The 27,945-nt window shown below is 36.7% G+C and overlaps 1 protein-coding gene across 8 annotated transcripts in view; it reads left to right on the top strand.

Annotated features, from left to right (window-relative positions):
- Positions 1 to 27,945, top strand: part of RARA (retinoic acid receptor alpha) — a 219,840-nt gene that overhangs the window by 134,026 nt on the left and 57,869 nt on the right. Inside the window, exons 1-2 of one of the 8 annotated variants that reach the window (XM_087947972.1) lie at positions 20,295 to 20,670; positions 21,846 to 22,052. The exons of 4 other annotated variants lie outside the window; for them this stretch is intronic. In XM_087947972.1, coding sequence (XP_087804098.1) covers positions 20,451 to 20,670; positions 21,846 to 22,052 — 427 coding nt within the window. In that variant the 5' untranslated portion in view covers positions 20,295 to 20,450. Of the gene's footprint in view, positions 1 to 20,294; positions 20,671 to 21,211; positions 22,053 to 27,945 lie in introns of those variants that run through there. 3 more of the 8 variants (XM_087947978.1, XM_087947973.1, XM_087947977.1) reach the window with 3 other exon arrangements.

Raw genomic sequence — 27,945 nt, forward strand, 5'->3', positions numbered from 1 at the left:
GCTAATGCCGGGCGCGCCATAAAAAAGGTTGGGGATACCGGGCCGCGGCATAAGAAAGGTTGAGGATCACTGGTCTAGATAACATTGAATCCCATGACTAACAGCTGTTGGATTCCCCTGTCCTCCATGAAATTATCCAATCACATTTGAAAGGGCTACTTAAGACTTGAGAGTCTTGGCTGTGATTTCTTAATTTTATGTGCAATGATACCTCAGTCTCCTTTCAGATTTAATGCTGGGGTTGAAAAATCTTATATCTAGAATAATTTGCCTTGTTGAACTAAACCTTCTGTACTGTAGACAATATTATAATCAGGAGCTGAAAATCAAATGGCACCACTTCCCATTGCCAGGTGTGAAAAACAGTGTGAAAGCCGACAATTTGTCACTCTTAATTCTAAATACATACACCATGCTGGGGACTAGTGGATTACCCAAAATAATTTGTTTGGCTACTATGTGGATTGTGGTTTATTTGGACCAATCCAGTTTATTATGTTCTTTTTAATATCTATCAGTTGGGGCAGTCAACACCCTCTGTTGCCCAATTGTAGGACTGGCTTTATATGTGTGTATAAAACAGAGTCAATTCCAATACGTAAACCACTAAATACTTCCAGTTTTGCTAAAAAGATAAATTAGCATATCTTCCTCCCCCAGCATTACAAGTACTGTAGTCTCTCCCACTCCCTGTCCCTCTCTTCCCCCACTCCTCTCCTCCCCCCTCTCCCTCCCAGTTCTTCCATGGCTTTCTTTTCTACTCCTCACTGTGACTATTTTCTTGCCATAACAGAATGGGACAAGTCAAGTGTGGTCAATAAAATATTCATCTCCCTTGCTTTTTTAAAAGGCTCAGAAGGGGCTTGGAACTGAGCGTCCATTATTTAGGACTTCCCATGCATTATGTGATTGCTTCTGGGTTAAAAAGAAATGAAAAGGGATGACAAAGACATTTGCCTCTTAATTAAGAATGGTGTTGGGTAAAGATGCCTGGGGAACATATGTGATCCCTCCTTGTCAGTATTAACAGAACATTTGAGCATGACAACCATATACAGGTTAAATTTCTGGGTCCTGCATTACACAACTATTACCATAATTCCACACAAACTGGCATGTTCAAAGCACAGGTGGTTGAGCATGGACCAGACATTTGAGAGGCATCCACAGGCTATCTAAACTTGTTTACTGAAAGACTGAAAGTCCAACAACTTTCTCTTTGATAAGTAAGATGTAGGATGTTTACAGTTTTTTACTGAAAGAAAAAAAAGCTCAAAGAAAAAACGTTTTAGATATTTAGAGTGCTGATTTTTGCACATTATATCGAATTACTTTCCTGATTAGTGCAATTGGAGAATAACAGTACACATAATCTTGACCGTTTCCCTCTGTTTTCTGCACTGTCAAAGCAAATGTCTATAAAGTACAAAAAGTCCTCAGCTTACAAACAGTTGACAATGACTGTTCCATTTGAAGTTATGATAGCCTTGGAAAAAGTGCTTTAAGTGCCCATAAAGCACTTCTGGACAAGCACTTCTGGATGTGATAAAATGCACCCCATCAGCTTCACGTGACTGCATTTTAGGCATTTGGCAATGGATTCACATTAACAAATGGTTGCAGTGTCCCGTAGTCACATGAACACAATTTGCAATTTTTTTTACTGGTTTCTGGCAAAAAAAAATATCATTTGGGATAATAGATTAGCTTAATGAATGTGTGATTTGATTGAACGTGTTCTTGATTTGGACTTACAACCAAGTGGTTTGCTTAACAACCACAATAAAAAATAGTAAATAAATAAATAAATCAGGTCTAGTTATGTGCCTCAACTTACAACTACAACATGACCGAAATTCTGGTCTCAATTGTGGTTGTAAGTCAAGTCAAGAGCTTTTGCTCTCATTGTACTGTTGCACGCATGCATAGATAGTTTTTATTTCCTTGTCAGTACCTTTAGTACATGTCAGTACCAGTATAGTCCATTAATGCCTCCTGTTGACACCCTTGATTTTTTGCTTGTCAACACTCTGCCATTCTGTCTTTTCACACTTAACCCCCAACACTTGTAAACTTTCCTCCCCTTTTCAGTAGTACCAGCCACCTTCTTCCCAGTCCCAACAGTGAAGGAAAATAGCCAGAGGGAGGTGTAATTGATGGCAAGAAGTATTATGCCATTCCCTATATTGCAGACCTCATTATATTCATTACTGGGCTTTGGGGGCTCTGTAACTGTTTTGATTTGTCACCTCTTTCTTTAATCTTGTCTGTCATCTCCTACATACAATACAATTAAAACTTTTCCAAAATCTTTTCTCTTTTACACAGCAGTGGAGGAAAAGAACACAGAGAATTTCATGCTTTCAAAATACTGATCCTTTGCTTACATTTTCCATGTTTGCAGAAAGAAACCTCTGTTCCACACAACATTTCACAATATATGAGTTTCCCAAATCAGACTTTCTCAGGGTAGGTCTTCAAGTCTCTAGGGAGCAGAGCTGGGATTGCTTTAGAAACTCACAATCTTTTCCATCTTCTATTTCACTATATTCAGCACATAGCCTTTACCTCCTAAGTGCCATCTGGCTCTGTGGACCTTAAAGGGACACCACCGGGCTATTTTCAGATCAAGCTTTATTGTAGAGTCACTCTGACTTACATGCAGAATTTTGCAGTTGTCTCGCTTTTGCGATCTTCCTGCATTTTCTAATATTTGTTTCATTGTTTTTCTAATAATATCAAAAATTTTAAGGACAGAAAATAGGACAACTTCAGAAAAATCTATTTTAGGCAAAAATAAGAGGCGTCTTATTTATTTATTTACTTATTTATTATTTCCCATGTCAAACACAGGTTGGCTGGCAGTAATTAATATATTTTTAAAAAAATAATAAAACTTTATATATAAAAACAATTTTGAAAACTATATAAGGAAGCATCCATGCTTCCTATATTACCGTCTGTTCCACCTTGCTTAGTTACATGAGTGAGCTGGATATGTATGTGAAAGTATTTTCCAGGAGATAAGGATGAAAATGTATTTTTATACTCTTAATGTAAAGGTTAATATATAATATAATCTTTAATATAGGCAGTATCAGTTGATGATCAGCATTTTTGTGACAAAAATATATTGTGGCCAGATTTGTATTTGTGGATGGTTGGTTAGCTGATTTTTTTTCTATCTTTTCCCACAAGTGCTGGATCTACTTTTGAGTTACCTTGTTTTCAACATTTTAAATTTGCCTGCATTTGAAAGTACAGTGGAATTAACATTTGTATAGTTACTGTATAGATTGTTGTGATGTCACAATTAAGACAATTACAATTGTAATTAGTAGTTCAGGAGTGAGTTGTTTTTGTTTTGGAGGGGGGCAGTTTTGTATTGTATTATATTAGTATTCTCAAGGTTTCTACCTAATGAGATGAGACTTATTTCTAAAAAATTACCAAACTGGTTTCTTTTCTATTTGAATAAAAGAAGTATGTCTTTTGCTTTTTAAATTCTAGAGGGGGGGGGGGCGTTAAGAAGGAAGCATTATATGCCTATGAACTATATGATAGTTTGCGGACTGTAATAAGTTCTTGTTACATTTTCCCAATGAGGCTGAGAATAAATAAATAGATTTTTATCTGATCTGATGTCCCTCCCCCACACCTCTTTCTCTTTTGCCACCACCTCCTTTCACCTGCCTTTTTCCCTTTTGATGCAGAGTTAGATTAATTATAACTGGTCTTCCCCAGCTGGGTTGTTCAGGGGATGGGAAATACCCATTAATAGAAGGGTGGCTTTTTATCATTCTGTCAGAAGCTGGTAGTGTTGGAGGACCTCATAATTCTCCGCTTGGAATTTGCCTGCTTTTAAAAAGGGGCCTGCTGAATTGGATAAATGAGTTTTTCTTATTTGGAGGCGGTGGAGTAAGGAGGGGCTGGCAGAGGGGCTGACAGAAACCGCAGGAGGGGAGAATCCCTTGAACAAAAGCCAAAATATTTCATCAGAGACCATCTTTTAAAAAATGCATAAAGAAGAAAGGAGGAAGTGAATTGTACATCACAATAGCCCTCATAGTGCTTCGCTGAAGGAATACCATGCATGTGCTGATGAATTCCTGCTCTGAGTTAATGTTTATCATAGAAGGCTGGGAAGCTTATGTGTCCTGTTTCAATGTGGGGGGGGGGTGTATATGTGTTGATTGGATAGGGAATCCTTCCTGGTATTTGGCACAAAAAAACATCTTCTTTTCTTTTCCCTCTTGGTATATGGGTGGGGGTGTGAATATGAGACATAATCTCTTCTTGGAGGCAGATAGCAGTGAGTTCTTCGGTTTTGCAAATGAGCTCTTTATGTTTTATAAATGAAATCTGGAATTTTCTTCTGGAATAATTGTAGCAGCACAAAGATACCTTGGAAATATTTCTAGAATTCTGTGACTTTTATGCTCCTTTCTGGAACACCTGTCTAAAATACAGAATATCAAGCTACCTTGAAGATTATTTAATCATCTTTAGTGTTTGTGTACAGTATATATATATATATGTTTTAAAAATGTTTGTTGTGTGAGAGTTTGAATTTGGAAAACTCACTGAAAATGGTTAAGAAAGAGTTGTCTATTTTCTCAGTAGATTGTCTTGTGTGGATGCTATAATATATTCTCAATATTCTCTTAGGTTTAGATAATCTTGCAATCTGTCTCTTGCAATAAAGGAAAATATTTGTAGTTCTGGATTACAATGAGGAGTTGGTCATTGGATGTTTTTTTGCAGATGTTTCATTACCCAAACTAGGTAATATCATCAGTGCTAATCAAACTAGGTAACATTTTCAGTGGTAGTCTAGCACTGATGATGTTACCTAGTTTAGGTAATGAAATGTCTGCAAGGAAACAACCAAGCTGAGAGATCATCAAGGACCCCTAATCTGTCTCTTGCTTCCTATCTGTAAAATGGGAACAATTACATTTCCCTATTATTCAAATGGCCAATGTGATATTTTGATTTTAAAGTTACATTTTGTTGTAAAACTGCTTTGATTATTCAAAAAACCAGAAAGACAAGGTGAAAAATTTACTGTAAGATTTGATGTAGTGGGTTTAGGTGCTGGCCTAGGAACCAGAAGATTGTGAATTCTAATCCTGCTTCAGGTATGAAAGCCAGCTGGGTGACTTGGGGCCAGTCATTCTTTCACAGCTCAACCCACTCACTGGGTTGCTGTGGGAAAATAAGAGAAGGAAGGATTAGTATCTTTATCTTCTGCCTTAAGTTATAAAGTAATAAAGTTGGAATTAAAAATCAAATAAATTATATGCTCTTTTCTTGCATTTATTGGCTTGCTTTATATAGTTTGATTTGTGGTCTGCCAAGGAATAGACAGTAGACAGAAAAGATTTAAGTTCTGTGTAATTTATCTGATAATGTCATAAGGTCTTCAATATATACTAAGGTCAACTGTTGATATGTACTTTAAACATAGGTAAGTTATGTTCGTGCCCCTGCTCAGAATTTCCTGGTTCTGTTCTGAAGTGAAGTCTTAACACTAGCATTAAAAAAAAAACCTCATTTTTTGGGTAAACAATTCCCTTTGTAAACAAGTTTTAAATGCCTGTTGCAATTCTATTTGTTCTGTTTATAAACTTTTGAGACCTTGAAATTCATTATTTCCCCAGATGACATTTTGGATAATGTTTCTTAAATGATTTGGACAAGCATGTCTTGAACTAGAACAATTAATCTATGAGAGAAGTGTACAATATTTGGAGTTTTTTAATTTAGAAATATTGTGAGTAAAGTGGGGTTTGGGATTTTAAAAATGTATAGAATAGTATACAGTGACTAGAATCAATAGAATATTTTTCTTGCTGTAAACTTAGAGATTATCCAATTAAGCTAAAGCTCAAGAGATTGTGAAAGAACAAAAAGGTCATCCTTTTTCACTTCAGAGTAGATGACTATAAAATTTACTATCTCAAGATAGTGAGGGCCAATAATCAGAATGAGTTTTTAAAGTAGGTTGTAAGTGGGATGTTCACTGCTACACATCAAGATAGTTGCTTATTAGGACTGTAAGCAGGTCAAATACCAATTTGTTGGGGAAGACAAGTGAGAAAATGCTACTACTGTAAATACATCTATTGCTTCTGGTCTCCCAATGACATCTGGTTAACCACTGAGAAGCTAAAATGGGCTTTGGTCTGGTCCATCTTTTCTTTTTTTGATGTTAGGTGAAGGGATTTTTCATTTTAGGGAATTTAAAATGGGTACATCTACCTGAAGCATAATTGGAAGCCTATTATAGAAAAAAGGACACATTGATTTCAAGTGGAGTTTAGCTATTTTCAAAACATGTTTAAGCAGCTACAGCTTATTCAACTGAAAAATTAAATGTTTGAACTAATTTTATTGAATGTGTATGCTAATGGTATAATGGCTTCTATTTGGCATGTTGATGGCAGATTCCCATGCCCTGGCATTGCAGTTATAAAGCATTAGACATGCATATATGAAACAGCCTATAGTTAGGAACATCTTCCAGACTTGGTTAATCATTGTGGTGTCCCATTATCTTGGTGGCCTTTCCCTAGAAGAAAACCTTTCCTTTCAGTAATCAATGGATTTCCAAGATATTTTGCTTAAATTAATTTCTAAGCAAAAACCTTGAGATTTATCCATGTGAATTGACAATGCTGGTCTGACCTTTATCATTGCTAAGTGTTGTATAGAAAAGAAATCTCATCGGTTCAATCTTTTTTGCCCAATGCCTTCTTTTTCTTTGATTTCCCCCTTCCAAAGATCCTACTTCCATCAAAGCCTTTCTTCCATCAGAGCCTTTTTTCAAGCTTTATTTTTTTTTAAATTTTTAAAAACATTTTTGCTGCAGCAGCCTAGGTTAGCTAAGCTCCCTCAGCAAATTGGAGCAAAGTTTCTACACCTGTCCCCCACATTTCACACATTAGGATTCATGATTTTGACTTTGCCCTAGTTATATATTTCAAATGGATTATAAATTTCAAATCTTGGACCTGATTCCCATGTGTGCATGCCTGTACTGGTTGATGAACATATGGAGTTATGGCAGATTTAGAAAATGTTGTTTAGCACAATGAGAATTGAGTGGGTCCTCTCACTTTCCCAAGCTTTATGGGTTGGTGAAAAAATATTTGCCCATTCTCTCAGGGCCTTCATGTAGAGTCCACATCAATTAAATGGAAAGGGGTTTATGCAAATTTAGAATAGTTATGATTCTGAAAAGTCCAATAAAGTTTAACTGGGAACATTGGGTTTGTGGTAATCAAACTGATGAAAATTTACTAACTGGGAATTCCCTCAACTCCCAGCTCAACAGAGGGGAATTTCAAGCAGATTGAAGGATTGCTATTACTCTGAAAAAGTAATGTGTCCTTCCTAAAATGAAGCCTCTGGCTCAAAAAATTATCATGTACATGGAAAATGGGGTTGTCTCACATGATCCCAAATCTTTTATTGGAGATAGGAGTTCTAATAATAGAAAAAACAAATGTTTAATCATCATCATTGCTACCAATAACAACCTCTTTCTGTACTAGATAGACGGCCTGGCAGATTCTGAAAGGTTTTTTCTATGTGAATTTACTGGTAGTTAGTTAGAATTGCACAATTGCTCCTTAACATTCTTACCTACCATGAGTGTCTATAGAGAAAATATGCCATAACTGTTTCCACATGGTGAATCCCATTAAAATGTTCATATTAACCACCTCCAGTGTTAAAATATGGATGTAAAAGTATAGTGTTCTGTTGGCATGCCTTTCCCATTGCCATACAATTAATTATGTTGTCATTAAGCCATATGTTCATTAATAGTAAGAAGCACACATACAATTACCAGTGCATAAAAAGGGTAGAAACCTTCCAAGTAAGGGGGTATCTTGGAGTACTCAGGCTTTCCTCCTATATGAAAGGATCCCTACAAGCATCTTCTTTCCTTCATGCTACAGCCTGGTGTCTTGAGAGGGACAACATACTTTTGGTGTCTTGAGAGGGTTTGGCTGAATTCTGCTGCCATCATCCTTCCAAGAGGCTTTGCAATGACAATTCATTGGAGAGGGAAGTGGTAGGGGTTCTGGAACTTGAAGCAAGTCTGATGAGCTATTTGAAGATTATTTGGCAGATTGTGATTTCTGAATTAGCTAGGCCTGTAGCAAAACTAGGAACTTGGAATTCTGCAGTCTTTCCTTTGGATTGATGTACATCTATTGCAGATTTGTTCCTCAACAACTAAGCTCAGGTCCTGATTCAAGAGGCCACATGACAGGGTCCTTCTAAACAGCACTAATATTGTGGTTACCTGGTAGATGCATCATTCAGACAACTTTCTTCCTGTTGTGGAATACAGGTAGTCCTCGACTTATTTTTACAGTTATAAACATTGCAGCGTTCCCATGAATACATGATCAAAATTTGGGCACTTGGCAACTGGCATGGATTTATAATGCTTGCAGTGTGCTGAGGTCATATGATCACCTTTTGTGATCTTCTGACATAAACAAAGTCAATGGGGAAGTCACTTAACTATTACCAACTTAACTGTAAGTGATTCACTTAAAAATTATGGGGGGAAAAAGTGTGAAATGGGATAAAATTCACTTAACAACTGTCTTGCTTAGCAACAGAAATTTTGGATTCAGTTGTAGTTGTAAGTTGAGGAGTACCTGTATGAAGTATCTTTTGCCTTCTATCTTACCTTATGATATGTGCTCAATACATACAGTTTAATTTACTCATAGGGTATCTTCTTCTTTTGAATCTTAAAAACTGAAAATGTTATTCATGCCTGAACCAATGTAAATTATTTACATTGGTTGAGTTAATACAATCTGATAAAATTTAAACCCAGGTTAACAAAACATCACTGTTGCTTATTCTATTTATTTATCTTGTGTGGCATATCATTCATGAACTAGCAATATAAATTAATATTTCAACTAGATCAGTAGAACCCAATAAAATATAAATGTTAAAGAGATCATTGTTCAAATATCAGTCTCTATGCCATCTAACGATTGAAGCGCAGCATTGTTTATATTAAAACAAAATCAGATACTGGACTGTTATATGCCTGTTATATGCTTACAGCTGGTCACAATGTGATCTATGATTTGACATAGGATCCCGCAGTCTCACTGAGGGGAGGATACTATGCCCCATTTATATAAAGAGTTCTGGCAGACATCATGTGAGGTACAAATCCTATTCAGGATTGTCCAGTTCTGACATGGTAGGTTCAAGGTCTTGACATCCTTTTTGTAGGATCATTTATATGTCTTCCTATAACTGAGTATTCAGCAACCCATTTAGAACCCAACTCGGTTGGGAATTAATGTTAAAATAGTTGGGTAGATGTTGTGCAAGTGGGGACTTCCTGGATTTGAGTCTTCTTGCTGATAAATGAGGATGGTCATCAGGAACCAGTAGGAATGGTTTTTTCATAGTTTTTCTGTACTCTCTCACGAGTGCATCTTGCCTTCGTAAAGCTGGAGGTGCTATATGGCTCAGAAGAGGAGGCCAGCAAGTTGGAGGGGTTTTAATACATGCACCTATTATCCTCGTGTGTCATTGAGTCTGGTGCTTAACTTACTAGTATGGCAGCTGTTAAGCAGAGGGGCAGAGTATTCTGCGATTTGACCAATCCTGAGGGTGGCAGTTGAACTCCCCAATTAGTTCCACATAATTTCTGGAGTATGTTGTTCCTAGTATTGTCTTTTTCCGCCATATTCTCTAGGTGCTTCTTATTCTAGAAGAGAGTCCAGTCCACTATTATTCCAAGGTATTGTAACCTTATTAGATCAAGTTGTTGTTTAAGTGGACCTTCAGGACTTTGTATGCTAATTTGTTGTTAAGGTGGAAGCACATAGTAACTGTTTTGTTGGTGCTAGGACCAATCCTCTGGTCACTGAAGAATTTTCCCAAGATTTTAAGATCGTTGGACAGGAGCCTATCAGTTACCTCCTTGTGTTTTTCTTGGCCAAATCATCAGCAAATCCAAATTTGCATCCCCTTATCACCAGCATATCTGATATATAGTGTTCATGCCATTACAGAGCCTTGTGGGAGGCTGTTGTTTAATCTTCTAACCTTACTTATGTTGTCCCCCATTATTATCTGAAAGGACCCATCACTCAGCAACTGCTGGCAGCCAGACTACTCCGTAGGCCATCCTGGCTTTCAAAATACATGGCAACGAAAAACATTACATTACTGGTATATTCACATGACATGTTATCTTCCCACAATAAATTGTGAAGACCTAGTTCCTATAATTATGCTGAGGCAATGGGTGGCTTCCTGTAGCTCCCTGAATCACAAATTGCTAATCCTGTTTTAATGTTGTCTGTTGCTTTTTCTGGGAATCTCTTTAGCTATCTATGGAAAGGCTTTGTGTTTCGATCTTCTAAATTAGTTTTAAGAGTCACCTTTGAAATTGACAAGATCAAAACCATCATTTGTTCTCTCTTTCTCTTTGATAATGTAGTCTTCCCCCACTATCATTTTCATCTTTATACTGTTCTGCTTTTAATAGAATTTTCCATTTCATTTTACTCTCCTTACAGAATGGCCTGTAAACATGGATTCAAAGAGCTTAGTATTTTAAGTATTTTAAGATACTCAAGGAGGAATAGCATTTTAGAAATGAGTATGCGGATATTGAAACGGAATCTACAAGCATTTTTGAGGTGATGTCGAAATTGGGCATGTATCTGTATAGAGTATGTTCTGTGTTTTAAATAGGAATTGTGCATTAAAAGAAATTGTGGAATCATAGTTCAATACTTCTGGAGGGCATCAAAGCTGGAACGGAAATAAATCACTAACTCCTCTCTGAGTGAACACAGTACAACAGTTAGGTTGTTTGGTAAATTGAACTTCGACTGATTCTGACATTCCTTGCATCAGTAAAGTCAATATTAATTTTCAGACATTTTACAATTTAAAGCATGCCTGTATTCCATTTTAAATTCATTGTTAAAAATAATCACATATATGAACATTCTCACACATGAAAGAAGCTCAGAGGTGGATTTCATACCATTTGTTGAACAGTCTTGTGATGTGTAAATATTTGTTGCAAATAAAGACTCACTGCGTGCAAATAGTTCTGCCTTCATATACAGATCTCACCAGGAATTTTGGGAGTTGTAATCCTAACACATCTGCAGGATATCAGCTGAAGGGTGAATTACACAACTTGCCACATCAACAATTTTTCATGAGTGGTGAACAGAATCTATTTGTAGAAGCTGAGTGCTCAGTGGAGTGAGAGGGATAAAGAGGATTGTTAAAGATGAAGCGGAACTGCCTGAATGAGGCCTGGTCTGAATATACCATAAAATGAAGAATGAACTTTCCAGAATTAAAAAGAAAACCTTCTGTAAAACAAACTTAACAGGTAAAGAGGATTTAGTCTGCCCATCTTCTTTCTTGAGAATGCTGGTTTGTAATTGAAGGGCTTTGTTCCTTAATTTCCAGCATTTTCCTGCTGAAGGTTCAGAGTAGTTTTAGATAGAGAAGGAATTTTTATTGTGCTGCTCAAAATTGGCCCTCGAGCTGTCAATTATTGTGTAGCCTTGCCTTATATTTGCTAGATATAAATTACTAAAAACCTGCCCTTCTGCTTTTGCTGAATTGGTAGAAAGGGGTGGTTTTTTGCTTGCAGTATGCATAGTTAAGAGTGTTTAAATGAATGCATTTTGTGATCTTTCTTATATGTGCTTTGAATTTTAATTTTTTATGCCTGTCTAAAAAGGAAAAAGTAGCTACAACTATACACCTTCCCTGAGCAAGTCCCAATAGAACATTTACCCCCACTGTTCTACTATGATGACAGAATATATCCACACATAACGTTTTTTGTAGATTCACTTAATCTCATACCAGCCATGCAGTTGCATGTAAATACAAGTAAAATGTACAAGGTTGCCATATAGATGTAGTCCTCGACATACAACAGTTCATTTAGTGACCGTTCAAACTTAAGCAGCAGATGAAAAAAAGGACTTATGACTACTTTTCACACTTACAGCCATTACAGCCTCCCCATGGTCACGTGATCAAAATTCAGCTTTGATCAACTGATTAATATTTATGACGGTTGCAGTGTCCTGGGATTATGCTATCACCTTCTGACAAGCAAAATCAGTGGGGAAACCAGATTCACGTAACAACTGCGTTACTAACAACTGCAGAGATTCGCTTAATAACTGTGACAAGGGAGATAATTTAACGGGGCAAAACTCACTTAACAAATATCTTGCTTATCCACATAAATCTTGGCTCAACTGTGGTCATATTTTGAGGACTGCCTGTATAATATTAACCATATATGTTATACAACCAAAATATCTGGAAGCACTAGAAATGGCAGCTAAAATATATTTTCAAATGAGTTTATATTGATTTATTCTTAAAGAAATTACTCTGCTTTAAGTAACCGAAGAAATTACATAGTAATTTAATTTCACTTAATCTAACTAATTTGCTTTTTTATTCGAACCTGGAGCTCTACTAAGTATTGTCTGAAGCACAGTAATGATTTAGGCAGAGAAAGACATGTGCTAAACCTTAAGGAAGGGATATTTCTGAGCATAGGATTATATAAAAGTACCAGAAGCAAACTCACACATTTTTCTATGTGAAAATCCACTCTTCTTGAAAAACGCTGCTATATCTCTTTCTCTGTGTTTTAGTGTGTGTGCACACAAACCTCTTTCAATAACATGTTTGGAACTTTTGGATATGGCAGCAACTAGTTCAGTGGTGGGATTCAATTTTTTTTACTACCAGTTCTGTGGGCCTGGCTTGGTGGGCGTGGCAGGGGAAGGATACTGTAAAATCTCCAATCAGAGGTGGTATTTGCCGGTTCTCCGAACTACTCAAAATTTCCGCCACCGGTTCTCCAGAACTGGTCAGAACCTGCTGAATGCCATCTCTGAACTAGCTACTCTTGGCTGATCTGAAAAGTTAAAGCAGGTTTGGACCTAACTACTATTTCAATGGGGAACAATCAGGAAAACCTTAGGGATTTCATATTGTTCTCAGGGTAATGCATAGATGCATTTCTTAGGAATTGAACGGAATTTGAAGAAACTGAGGAAATTAGGAACCCATGATTTCAGCAAGAGACTTATTGGTAGGCCACAAACCAGTTCTTTTTAGCCAGAATTCTCTTTAATCCCATTAATTTTGTTGGGAACGTTAAATGGGAACTGTTGTTCTAATAGCAAGATCAGCAGTTTCTCAAACTTTTTTATTTCTAAATATCTACTGAATTCCAATTGTTTCCCTTTCACTTCTTTCATTTTTTTAAAAAAAAATCATTATTATATGCTTCAATCTTCACCTGTTTTCATTTATTCTTGTTTTAGTTACTTTCTTCTTTTTCTTTCTATTACTTTTCCTTCTGTTCCTTCTCATTCTTGTTTTATGTCCCTTTTTTTCTCATGCATATCTTCCTTTTCTCCTATTTTTAATTTTCTTTTGGCCCCTCATTTATGCTCTATTTTCTTTCTTATGCTTTTCTTTCTTTCTTTCTTTCTTTCTTTCTTTCTTTCTTTCTTTCTTTCTTTCTTTCTTTCTTTCTTTCTTTTCTTTTCTTTTCTTTTCTTTTCTTTTCTTTTCTTTTCTTTTCTTTTCTTTGTATGTTTCTTCCTTTCTCTTTCATGGCAGTCTTTTACTAAATGAGTCAAAACAGACATTTGTCATGTTCCCTACAGGAAGTTTTGGGGGTTTTGTTTGAAAATCTGCTGGCTAAGCAGAGCCTCTGACTTTCTATTATTATTTAAACAGGCCCCACTGAGTTTTTTCTGTTGAATGCAACCAGTGTGCACATACACATAAGCTGCATTTTCTGTTCGGGTTGGGAGGTCAGATTTAAAAACTCAGTCTTTTTAAAATAATAATTTCAGTTGTATCCATTGCTGATATATATATATATATGGGGGGCTTTGCATTACAATGGTATTAACCCTTTGGTTTTTCTGATCAGCTGTATTCTTTTTCTTTGATATATTCTGTTTTGTTTTTTACTTTTAACCAGATATATTGTATGTATATTTGTATGTGTGACACACACACATTCACACATTTCTAACCCTTTCAAAACATTCATTGTTTGCATCTACCTGGTACTCTTTAAATTACATTCAAATAAATATTAGGAAATTCTGTTGAGATCTTTTGCAAACCAACATTGCAAACCAATGTACTCTATCTATATATATATGCATATGCGTCCGCGCGCGCGCGCGCACACACACACATGTTCATTCTCCCTCTCTAATCATGACTTGAAGGTATATTTTGTACTCCCTCTGCTCTCTATCTGTGATAGAGAAAAAGGGTTTTGGGTAGGCCAGAAAAGGCCAGCTGTTGGCTCACCCTCTTTAGAATCTGCTAAAGAGGATAGATCTGTTCTTCTTTATTGAAGGCCCTTTATTATGTTGCATGCATCAGCATAAAACTAATTATTCCATGATTCAATTTGTGGTGGAAATGAAGAAATTAAAGTATTTTAATTCTCTGCCATTAAGGTTTAAGGTAATGATTTTTTATGAGCACTAAGAACCTTTATAAACATACTGGTATAATAGATTTCTAAATCATATTGTAATATTGTGTATATTATCATTATTTTCATTAATGTAAATCAAGCTGATTAGACTCAACCAGCACATTTAGTATTGGATTTAATCATGTATTGTAATTCTTTGTATTTTGTAAAATGTGTTATTTGTTGCTATACCTTCAATATTTTTTAAAATGGGGATAAACTATGCTTGCTTCTTTTTTCATTGCAGCAACAGAAAATTTGAGCATTTATTACACATGTTCATTAACTAGAAAGTCACCTCCACAGATTTAAGCTAGCAGATCTGGCTGCAAAAATGCAGTCACTGGCCAGCAGCAGAGAAAATTCTCAGGATGTAGTAATGCTATCCCTTCTTATCTGAAATTAACGTGCTATAGGGAAGGTCCAGGGTACAGGGAGAAACTTTTGAACATTCTTAAGATAAACACTTAGGGTGATTAGAATATATATTTGTTTCCATTTTTTCCATGCTACATCCAGAACTGAAGAAAGAATTATTTTGAATGCTGTTTGTTTGTGTGTGTATATTGTGTATGCTTTGAACATGGAGGCAATGAGATGTGATTCATGGCCCTGAACCTTCACATTTTGAATGGTTTTTTTTTTTTTTTTTAAGTATGGGATAACAAGACTTTTGAAGGTTTGAAGAGGCTTCTGTTACTGTTTTAACCAGAATGAGCATTGTCCTGGGAAAGAAAAAAAACAAAAAAAAAAAATTCCAGTGATCTTTCCTATATACAATTTCCCATATTAGAATGTTTATGTGTCTTGTGCAAGAATTTCTTTTTTAGGAGAGGAAAAAAGAATGGGGGTACGTGTGAGTTGTTTCTGAATGTTCTCGAAAAGATCTGAAGCCTTGGGGCTTGGAAGGCACACTTAGGTTGGATTGGTATATGTTTATGGGAGTGTCACAAAAACACTTTCACACTATATCAAACAGCTTGACAAAAAGCCCTAAGGAGATTACTTATCAGATGAAGAATTATTATTATTTTTTTATTCTCTGTGTTTGGGTTTTAGAGTTCTTTTCATTTCCCAATACTAACTTTTTTTTAAAAATAAGATGCAAGTGTGATCTTGTCTTTTTTAGGTTTCTGTTGTTGTGAATCCCCGAGTTCTGGCAGCATTTAACTTATTTAGCTGTTTGAAAACGCATCCTTTCTTTCAAAACTCTGTTCCTCAATGTATAGCGATTTGTTTTCCTTTGTCCCATGATCCTTGATAGAAGTTGGCATTAAACGAATATGGAAGCTCTGGATATTAATATTACAAACATTGCACAGATTAAATATGGCACATGACATTATCCATTGCCTAGAAATATACAGTTAGTGTTTAGAGAAGTTCTTGAATGGACTTCACATGAGCTGTGCTGGACGATTAATTTGATTCTAAGTTACATGCTTGTAGATGTGGCAAGCATTTTGTCTTATATGTTACATGGACATCTGGAGAAAGGTTAATATGTGCAAAGAAGAGTATTAAAAATGCTTATTTTGAGAGAACCAGAATTGTCTACAGGTAAAATTCTGTATAACAGTCAAACATATAGTAGTATTTGCATTATATGGTCTTTATGATTGCATCTATGAGACTATGTATCTATGGATTTATGGAAAATTATGATATTTATTACAGATTACGGAGCACTGAACATTACTTAAAACGAGGGGTGGAGATTGGGAGTTAATTGTAGGGAATGTTTGATGGAATTATGGTAGATAACTACCTTTGAAAAGCTTCCTATGGTGATGCTATAAATTCTTCAAGGGCTAAGGATAACATTTCACATTGGAAATGAATTGCCTCATAAGTCTGACTAAGCAATCTGGGGCAAGGAGAAATGCAGAAATGATTGTCTTGATTGCATCGTTTTAGTTGTTCTTTTGAATTATCTGTTTGACAGTCATTGTAAACGTTGAACATGCCTTTTTTTGGAATTCTCTTTTTGATTGAGGAGATCAATGTTGAAATAGAAATAGCATTTTAACAGATATTTTGCCTCATGTTCCAACAAGGTTCTCTCAGTGCAAGTTTAGAGGTATGGGTTGTTTTGCAATATTGTGGTCTCTGTTGAATTTGAATGGGGGAGGAACTTGATTGGTTAGAGATTGGAGATTTCTTGTGAACTATCAGTTGATTGGTAGTTAGAAATGGTGCCAGGTCTATTTTGATTATCCCCCTCATCAGTCTGTTGGGCATGGTTTAAATCAGGCATTTGACTAGATGGTAAATGGTATCCTGTTCCATTGTTCTGGTGATAGTTTCTTTGTTGGAATGCTAGAATTCAAGATGAACTCTTTTTCAGTACTGATCTCCCTAAGCATAAAGAAACCCAATTAAAAGTATTTGTAAGAAACCTGGGCTACTGTTATCCTTCCAAATTCTTGTAAATGTTGACTATGCCTGATCTATACTTTATCTTACTCCGCCTAGTTTAGTGGACACAATCCTGCAAGCTCTTTTCAGAAACCATTCTAGTTTCTTGGGCTCAGTCATTATTCCATACTGCAAAAGTTACACAAATAATCTGAACAGAACAGATCTTTCTTGAACGTCAATATACCAGTAATACACCGGAATGTAAATCCATGAGCAGTATGTTATCTGAATTCCAAGACAACAAATTTGAATTGTTCAATTTAAGCATTTTATTTTGTGTGATTTGTTTTGTTCCTCTTGGGCAAGATAGAAGCATGGAATTCCTGACTCCCAAACATCTTAGGAGTCTCCAGGTAGCTTCATCAGACATTATTTTAAATGTAATGTTTCAAATTTAAGCAGCATATTTTTCTTTTTTTAAAAACCCCAAAATCTAGAGAATTATTGCATGGAGTTATGTGACAATTATACTTGCCCTACAAATGGCTCATATCTGTTTGTAGTCCTGGCCTGCAAATGTGTGTTGACTTGCAGTTTTCGTCAGCATACCTAATGTTAGTTCAAATTTTTTATACATAATTTAGCACTAAATTGCAAAATGTTGCTTTAGAGAATTAGCACAATTCCTCATTCATGTATACAGAATTGAAAAAAAACATGGCTCAGTGGTCTGAATCAGTGCAAGGCTGCATTTTTGGTTTATATGATTAAAATTTTTCTCTGAAGAGATTTAGGTGGTTTTTGTTGCTCCTCTTCTTTATAACTAATACTGCTGTTGTGAAAATTTCAACCTCCTTCATGCAATTTTTGTAAATCTAATCTTTAAGAGAAAAACACATTTTATTGTAAGACAAGAACAGTGGAAGTGATGGTGAGATATAGAAACTCCTGTATGAGGAAAGGCAAAAGCATCTATTATTTTTAATTTGAAGTAAAAGTGAGTAGGAATATAAAATTGTTCATAGTATGGCAATTGTAGGTCCAGATACATTTTTCCTCCCTTTCTCATAGTGATAGGATTTGGAGGTTCATCTATTAGAACAAAAGGAATTTATGAACATTAAAAAGGCATGTGGGTACTTTTTTTCACACTTTTTTTACAACTGGTAGATTCTGCTGGCACCAGATGCAATGATGTAAAATTAAGGTGGTTTTTAAAGAAGACTGAGCAAATTTGTGGAAGTTTGAGCTATCAGTGGGTGGTTATCTTAATGGCTTTTTATTTTCATGAGAATCATGGGCAATACAGGTAATCCACAATTTACGTTAAGTGACCATTCATAATTACAACAATGATGTGATGACCCAGGGTGGGATACAAAACAAACACAGTCACAGAAAACAGGTGAAACCCTTTTATTCCTTCAGTTTGCTTCCAAGCTCTGAATATCTTTGACGGAAGACAAAAAAAACCTCCCACCTGCAGCTCATGAAGAGGATCAAGGCCCTCTCCTCCCAAGGAGACCACGTCTCTCCCTTATCCTCTCCTCCCTGCGTGCCCTGGGATGGATAGGGGATTGGCCTGGGTCCTCCTCTGAATGCTCAGCCGGCCTCTGCCCTTCCCCAGCCTCCTCCGCAACCTTCGGAGCCACACTTCCACTCCCTATCAGCTGTTCCTCCTCTCCCTCAGAGTCAGTCTCCACAGGGGCATGAAGTGACTTCCACACTTACGACCACTGCAGCACCCCCAGGGTTACCTGATCAGAATTCAAACACTTGGCAACTAACTCATATTTATGATGGTTGCAGTGTGTCGGGGGGGTCATGTGATCTTTTTTTGCGATGTTCCAACAGGCAAACTCAACAGGGAAGCCTGTTTCACTTTACAACAATGTAACTAACTTAACGACTGCAGTGATTTGCTTAACAACTGTAGCAGGAAAGCTCATAAAATGTAGTAAAACTCACTTAACAAATGTCTGGCTTAACAACAGAAATTTTGGGCTCGATTGTGGTCATAAGCCGAAGACTATCTGTATCTCTTAATACCAGCTGCTAGGGAGTTAACAGTGGAAGAAGGCTATTGCGAACTTCCTGAATGCATCTGGTTGGTCACCTTGGAACACAGACTTCTGGACTAGATTAGCCCACTGGTTTTCTCCAGTAAGCTCTTAATGTTCTTATCTATCTAGTGCATGCTTATGTATATGTGTCTGTAACAAAGCCTACCCTTTTATTCACTGCAAGTGCTGTGCTCATTTTGAGCTATATGATATTATTTGGACAATTACGTGTCTAGAATGGCAGGTTGCAAACTGTGACCGTTTGGAGATTGTATACAAACTGAATATCCCTTTTGAGAACTGCTGATACTAAATATTGCTGAAAGCATGTTACAGCTATTCAGTAGACAGATCTATTGTGAGATTTAACATTTCAGTTGACCATTCAAGATCCTAAAAGAAAAAGAAATGATTATAGTATGTTAATACCCTTTGCTTTAAAGGCAACACAATATATATATATACAAGTGCAGAATAAATATATGTAATGCAGTAGAAAATAAAAATATATAGCTGCTGTTTGTAAGGGCCCATCAATTAAACAGCATCCTTCATGTGAAAATAGATTTCTTTCTGATCTACAGTATTTTTGTGGTGTGAAACACTGAGATATATTTGCCCAAATTTCTTCTTCCATAAGGCTAAAGGACAAAATACATTCAATATTGCCAAACCAAATGTATGGATGTAATATGTTATTTCAGAGCATGATTTCCGAACTGGAAATTCCCCATTTAAATCCCCGGTAACTCAGGTGATTTGGGGCAGTCATCTGTCCAGTATACTGGGTTATGTGGATAATAGTTCTGCCCTGCCTTCCAATGCAGGAGCATTAACTACTGGAGTAATTCTGCTTAACAATATTAGTTTGAACATCAGGGTGTCTGTCTGCTTTCTTTCCACTTGGCTGGCAGGTATGATGGAATACTGGAGATTCTAAGGCACAGTGTGTGTGTGTGTGTGTGTGTGTGTGTGTGTGTGTGTGTATACATTCTTACTGCTCACTCTTCTTTTTCTTAAATATATGAACAGCCTTTTTTTTTTAATTCCTTACCGGCTTCCTGAACAGACAGAACACCTTTTTATCTGTTCGTGGTAGGTCTGCTTTTGGCTCAGCGGTGTGACTGCTGCATGCTGGTGGCAGCCCTGGCAGGCAAAGAGGAGGAGGAGGAGGTGGGGGGGGAGCGCCCCTGTGATGTCACTGGGAAGGAGAAGGCCTGTGAGTGGGTCATTTGGAGGTGAAGCTTTTTGTGAGGAGAGTTCAGGCGGAGTTCAGCTGCATAACATTAAGCAAATAGGGGGTGGCTGGAGGAGCAGCAGAAACCTCCGATTTGGAGAGGGGTGATGCAGGCAAAAGGGGCCCGCCCTGGCCAATTCCTTGCCACAAAAAATGAGAGGGGGTCTGCTTGCTTTTTTTCCTCGCGGCACTCCAGGGATGGAGAAAACACATGATGATGCAGTGTCTGCAGTTTTGTAGCTACAGACAGCTGCTGGAGAGGCACTTTTTTTTTAACGCCGTCCTTTTTCTCTCCTCCCTTCCATTCCTCCTCCCCTTCCTTTATTTCATTCATTCATTCATTCATTTCTCTCTGTTTCCTTCTTCCCTCCTCCCCCAGCCTGCGCTTTTCCACATTTGGTTGGGGCTGCGCAAGACACAGCACGCAGCAGGTAAGGAAAGAGTTAAGCTGGTTCAGAGCCGACTTTTTGAGTCGAGGAAAGATTTTGTGCTGCCTTTAATCTATCAGTCCTATACATCACACACATACATACGGACACACAAAACACATGCGCGTATGTGCTCTCTCTCTGTCTCTTGTCTCTCTGTGTGTGTATGTGTGTCTCTGTCTCTCTCCCTCTGTCTCTCTCTCTCTCTCTCTCTCTCTCTCTCTCTCTCTCACACACACACACACACACACACACACACACCTCCCTTTTTCCCAGGGAGAGGAGAACCAAGCAGCTAGAGAAAAATCCTTCTACATCCAAGACTATTTAAGGCCTCTGGCATTTTCCCAAGCATTGAGAACCCGACAACACATTTGTGTAATTCTATTATTTTCCTCACTCCCTTTCCCTCCTCTTTCTGCGGTGGGATAGAGATGTTATTTTCATATATGTAAATGTAATCCATGATTGCCTCCAGTTCTCTGAGAGATAGGAAAACAACTCTTGAATTCTAGGAGGAACTTATTTTTTTTTTGTATGCATGTGTGTTTGAAACTTTTTCTTCCATTTTTTCCAAAAAGAGTTACTGCAAAGAACCCCCTTCCCTTCCCTCCTTTCCTCTTGTTAGTTTGGGAGAAGGAAGCATGGAATTGAATGGGAGGTGGAAACGTGTCCAAAATACTATCTAATACCAGGGAGCCTACTTCTATAAAGAATTTTACTCTTCCGAAGGCGGAACGGCTTGGATTCTATTATTTTTGTAAAAGTAAAAATACAATTTTTAATTTTTTTAATTGTTTGGATTTATGAATCTCTCTTGATTGTGAAGCATAATTCAGGCTAACTTGCTAGCCTAATTTTCAAGGGATTCCTTTGGAATAGAAGAATGGAGATTTGAATATTGTCCTTTGGATGTTTTTTTCAAAACTTTCAGCAAGACCTTCTGTGACCAACCTGGTCTGTTTGGTGGATTCCCCAGCTGCTTTTGGATTCCCTAAATACCTCTCCACCAGGGATCAAGGGGTGGGGGAGTGAAAGCAAGCAAGCAAGAGCAGCACAGAAAACAGAAAACAACCAGTCAACTTCCCCTCAGCTCTGTGAATTAAGTATCACTATAGAATTTTGCTCTTTCATCACCAAACTTTTGTTCTGATTCCCTCCTTCCCATTCCACACTAGATCCCAATCCCTCTTACCCCTTGTTCTGCTTGGAGAAGATGTACGAAAGTGTGGAGGTAGCTGGTTTAAACAGCAGCCCTAATTCCTTCTTCATGATGGATTTTTACAACCAGAACCGTGCATGCTTGATCCAGGACAAAGGAGCTGTGAACCCAAATCCCTACAGCACCCCTGTTCGAAACCAGCACTGGAACAGTTCCAATCACTGTACGTATAATGTGATCCTCCGGGACCTGACCGCGTTAAGTTGACACCCCGTTGCCCGGTTTCCTTATTCCCAGCTTTTAAGGTGACCTTATTAAGAAAGACTAGAGAGCCATATAATGGTGCGGACATTCACAGTATGGGCATCTGTCATCCATGGAATTTGAAATCCTTGGTTGGTTTATGGCAAGTGAAAACCTATTCTGTTGTATTATAGGATAATTGGGTGGGTGGAGGTGAGAATGAAGGATTGAAAATGCATTGCTTTTGTGGTGCTTGGATATTGCTTTTACAAAGGTATGCATATTGAGATTTTGCTTTCCTTCTCTTTTTCCCCTTCCTCCTTTTCCAATGGTAAAGGACTTCCCAATATACTTTTCCCCTTAAATGCATCACATCTTGTTTTAATCCATTTTAACTGTTGAATTCTGCTTTGTTTTTTGTTTTTTTCTTCTTCATTTTATGAAAATCCGCAAGAAAGCAGAGTGAATCCATTAAAAAAATAGAAATCCATATTAGAGCAAGCGTATTATGGTATTTAAAATAATTTTTCATGAATTGAGCATTTCATTCTAATTCTTGTGAAACTTTATGTTATCATCACCCAGACTGAAATACCTTCCTCCACATTTGCAGGGAGGAAAACTGTCTCTGTTCTTCACATATACATTTTAGTACTTTCCCCACCTCTTCTTTGAGTCTTTCTCAATTCCCGGTTTTACGTAGCTACTTCCACAACCTGTTAATTTGTTCCTTCTGTTGTTAAGCCATGCTCTCTAAATAATACTTGAAACTTAAATTTGTAAAGGGTGTGTGTGTGTGTGTGTGTGTGTTGGAAAAATATGAACAAATTTTAGGGTTAAGCATATATAAGAAAGACTTGTGGTGCCAAATAAGCTCCCCTCGTCTCTTTTTTCCCATCTTGGTGATCTGATAAGATCTCTGACAAAATCCAATTAACTAAAGAGTACACCACATTTTTAATCTTTCTATATATATACATAGGTGAATTGCCTCTAGGTGGGTGAGCTAGCAAGTGGAAAAGGGAAAGTAGCATTTTGGAAAATAATCAAAAGTTGGGTGTAGTTCTACAGGATCTTTTTCAGAATGTATTTTTTTTAATATTGCATGCACCCCATTGTAATCTTCCCTCTGCTATGAACATTCCTTATTAAAATCACACATTTTTCTGCTGAAATTTTTTGAATGCATTTTCCTCTCTAGCTTAACTATTTTCTTTAAAAGTAAATATTATTGTTTCTAATACCTTCCCTAATATCTATCCCAGGTCTTACCTGGAATGTACAGACTAATGTGCTTATGATTTGGATTTAAATTGTATATATTTCCTTCTATCTCTCATTTTTTTTCTCTTCTTTCCCAGAGAGATGTAGGTTGGTTTGTTTTGAAATTAATTTCTTTCCAAAAGGTTGGATATGGGTGGAGACAGGGGAGGGGAAAATCTGTGCACAGTTTGACTCTGACTTGAGAAACAGCATTGAAGGTGTAGTTTGCAGCAATAAAAAAAAACACTACTTAGATAAATTGCTATAATGTCTTGCACTGAACGATAAACTTTCTCTTGGAGAACCACCCACCAAAGTTGAGAGAAATAAGCACTTCACAGATATAACATTATGCCTTTTAAAATAGTTGTTGCATAAATTATTTTGATTTACTAATAACCTTTAATTCCTGATTTATTCTTCAGCGGGAAAATTTAAATCAAGGCATAAATATAAGTTTGGATTATTCATTTGCAACATGCTCTCTAGTACCTAACACCTTTGTTTTTATGGACAATATTAGACTATAGGTCCATTTTGTCTTTTCCTAACAATAAAAGTTTCTGAGATTCCCCTTAAAAATTATATATTCTAATTTAGACACAGTTGTACAATCAACAGAATTGAAGGTTAAGGTTTTTCTTGGACCATACCAGTTCAGCCTAGAGATGAAAAGCTGCTGTGTTCAATGCTTCCTTAAGGGATGTTATTCTATCCACATAAAATCAGCATGTCAAGAGTTGAGTTCTGGCATAATTTTCCTAATATGCTATTTCCTATATGCAGAAAATGATTCCACTTAATCTTTCTTATTGATCAACACACAACTGCCTTCCTGCAGTGAATAATCCAGGGCAAGTTTGACAAGTTGGTAATGCTTATTGTTTGAGTCTGTTCCAGACAGTCCACACAGTGATATATAAAGCCAGACTGTGCTATCTCCATTTTGCAAAAGACTTGAAAATACAAATTGTCTAAGACAATTTGTGAGTCCATGTCTCACAGGAACCATGAATGAAGGAAATCTCAGCTACAAGAGTGATCCCTCTGAATCATAGCTTAAAGCTATGATCTACCTCAAAAAAGTGTGTGAATACTGATATTTCTGTTTATATCTTTGTTCATGTGCCAATCATCTCTGGTAAAACAAGGACAAGCTAATGTAAGATTTTAGTGAAGCCAATGACATAGAGAAATGTTAATAACAATCTTGGTGTATTGTCTTTGCAAAAAATAGTTTTGGCAAAATGTAAAAATTATATTGGATCTTACATAACAGATATGGATGAATCTCTGGTATTGTAGTAATAACTCTGCTCAACCATTGTTATCACAATTTCTCTTCCTCATAAGAACATTCTACATAAAGCAACACCACTGTATAGTAAACTTCTTGCAGGCCTGACTATTCAGTACCAACAACTATTCTTTCAAGTGAGAAAGCTAATATTATAGAGCATCTTCTGAACTGAATGCTAGAACAGAAAGGTAGGATATACATCTCTGTGTAATTCAGCAAATTCATAAGAACCCTAGTGGCACTTCCTCTGTTCCACAATTAGTTATCTGCTTATGCTATAGTTGAGTTCATATAGAATCACAGGGACAAGAATGCAGCTATATTTGTAAACATGTTAGATAACAGACTTATTAACAGGGTTGCAAGGAGGATAAAATGAATAATCCCCTATGAACCACTCAGAAGACTTAGGTGGAAAGAAAGGATATAATTGTGGGGGGAGGATCATTTTGCTGCAATCCCTTCTCTTTCTAAGACTCTGTATGTCAAGTAGGTGGAATTTGGACAAATACAGTGGTCCCAAATCCGCTAGTAATTCTAGGGCTGAGATTGGTCCTGAATCTTGGTTCCTTGAAGATTCCAATAGGTTAATTTATTGCTCATTCATTTTTTTTAACCACAGATTATCAACCTAATCGTGGTCCTTGTCTTTCCCTAAAGTTTATGGATTTATTTAAGATAGACTTCTCCTGTTAAATGGTTTATCGTATCTATATCCTTTATCAGAGTATAGATAAAGCAATGTAGACCTGATAAACATTTTTAAAAGACCCTTCTTATGTCAAAAGGCCTAGCCTTTTGGTTCTCAGATATATAGTGTCCCATAGAAGAGGCATTACATGAAACATTTACATGTTCTTTCATTTTAGCTACTGCTTTGGACAAGTTAGGGTAGAGCAAATGTGGCTGCATTTGTCACAAAGAATTAACAGAAATGTATAAAAAAATCTTCAGGCATTAATATTGAAATATACAAGATTATAAAGAATGTTAAAATAGAGAAGCATATATTTATTAAGCTATAGCTATAGCTAAAAATGCATGCTCTCAAGCAGTTTGAGATGCCATTAAATAAGCAAATCCTCACAATCAAATGCAGAATCTGACTTGCTTAAACATAGGTTCCTTTCAGCCTCCCAGTTCAGTATTCACATGTATGGTATGCAGCTCATGATGTGACCACATGTGAGGAAAGCTATCTGAGCACAGCATGTAAGCTATATGTATAGACTAATTTCATGTTTTTATTTTAATTATTTTAATTTTTTTTTAAATTGTTCACTGCCCAGATGGTGAGATGGGTGGCCATATGAAATTAATTAATTAATAAACAAAAATCATATTGTTTCCTGTGAAAGAAAGCAAAGGAATAAAGATTTGTGAGGCAGAATACATGATTACTACTATTAATATTACAAATTATTTAATGGCTTTTCTCCTCTTTTCCTGTGTTTCTTCAAGTATCAAAATGACAACAAATTAAAAATCAACAACTCTTTCTCTCCAAAGGGGATTTTTCATATCCTTTACACAACTAGGACTAATAGATGTTGGAAGAAAATGCTATAGTAAAACAGCTGCCCTGGAGATTCCCTTTGGCCTTTAATCTGCAAGTGGGCTCATTTTAAGAGCTGTTTTTATTGGATCTTTTCTCTCCCCCCCCGCTCTTCTTTGAAAAAAACACTTCTCCTAAATGCTTGACATCCCCTCACTCTCTATATTGGATTGGCTGGGGAATTGTCTTTCAGCCCCACTTTTCTTCTCTGGCAGTCAGGTTTGTTTGCTTTGCTTGGCTCCTGGTATTTTGTTCCCCTCTCCTGTGAATAGACTAGCGAATAAAACAAGAGAGTTGCCCCCTGGGATCGCTGCTTTGCCGATTTCCACTCAGGTTCCACTCCTTGCCACCCCTATGGATGTGTTCCTGCTGTTTTTAAAGGAAAACAGAATAAAACAGAACCGCCCCTCTTTCAAATTTGTAGCATTGTAAGTGAATGCATATGGATACATGAATATGTGTGTAGTTCAAGGATTTTTTTTTTCCTGCATATGGAGGGGGAGGGAATATTTGCTATTTGTCATTTTCATTCCCCATTTGACGTAAGCTTTTCCCATGAGAAAATCAGGGGGTGGGAAAGAAAGAAACCCCATATTGGGCTGCAGTCTTTGGGGAATTTGCGTTCTCCTTTTTTCCTTGGTAATTTTCATCTCTGCCTTTGAAAAAACGGCTGGGAGGGATGGGCAGGCAGCAGGAGGGAGCTGCAGAACCGGAAGTCAGGGATGTCTGCAGAGGGGTTATTTATAGCTGAAGCTGGCTTTCTTGATGCTTTGCATGGCGCAGAAGGGAAATCTCTACCAGTTCCGTAAGGCTCACAAGGGAAATCCTTTTGGCACAGATTTAAATGGGAAAGGGAGCCATACACCATCCGAAAAGATGGTGAAGTTTATCACAAGCTCTAGGACTTCCTTTCTTTTTCTTTTTTCTTCATGGGATATTTTTTTTAAAGACCCAGATAACAGTCCATATTTGCTAGACTATCCCCGCATTTCTGGATTCATACTTATTTTGTATGTTCTCCTGCACATCTATTGTGTTTTATGTTTGTGTACTATACACACAATTATAACAATTAATTATGCAGTATGTTATGCACTAATCATACTTCAGCCCCAAATAGCATAATTTAACACATAAAACAAGTTACTTTGCAGTGAATATTGCATAATTTGTTTTGTTTTGTTTTAAATGCGGAGTTTTCTTATAAGAACAATAGGGATGGAGAATGTGCAGTATCAGGTAATAGGAACAGTGATTATTAAGTATATAGATAATCAAAATTCATACTTCTAATCTTAGGAAATTTGTTCCAGGGAATTTTTTTTTTTTTTTTGGTTATTTGGTTATGTTACAATATATCCAAAAACTACAACTGGAAATTATTTGGCAGAAGAAATAATATTTTGTTTGCTTTTACAGGAAGTCAAGCTAAATGCAATTTCAGAGCCCAGATGTTTTAACCTTTGTAGAGCTTTTATAGAGACATAAAATGGATTGCTGACAACGTACGTAATATTTAAGAATCTTTTCAGAGTTAGGCTTGATGTGCCTTCATTGATAACTGCTCTATAATACATTGATAACTTTCTTTGCCAAGATGTGCTGTATTCAGCAGTTACAGAGTAGGACTAAAGTTAATTTGCATGTTTAACAAACCTTCTCCAACTAGCATTCATTAAAAATATAACCAAAATTCTATGTTCAGATTAAAAAAACAGAATAAAATTATAAAAATTAAATGAACAGGAACACATA

Source organism: Notechis scutatus, chromosome Z (genome assembly GCF_049901735.1).
Source record: "Notechis scutatus isolate UNSWTSFEM ecotype Mainland chromosome Z, rNotScu1.2, whole genome shotgun sequence".
NCBI lineage: Eukaryota > Metazoa > Chordata > Lepidosauria > Squamata > Elapidae > Notechis > Notechis scutatus.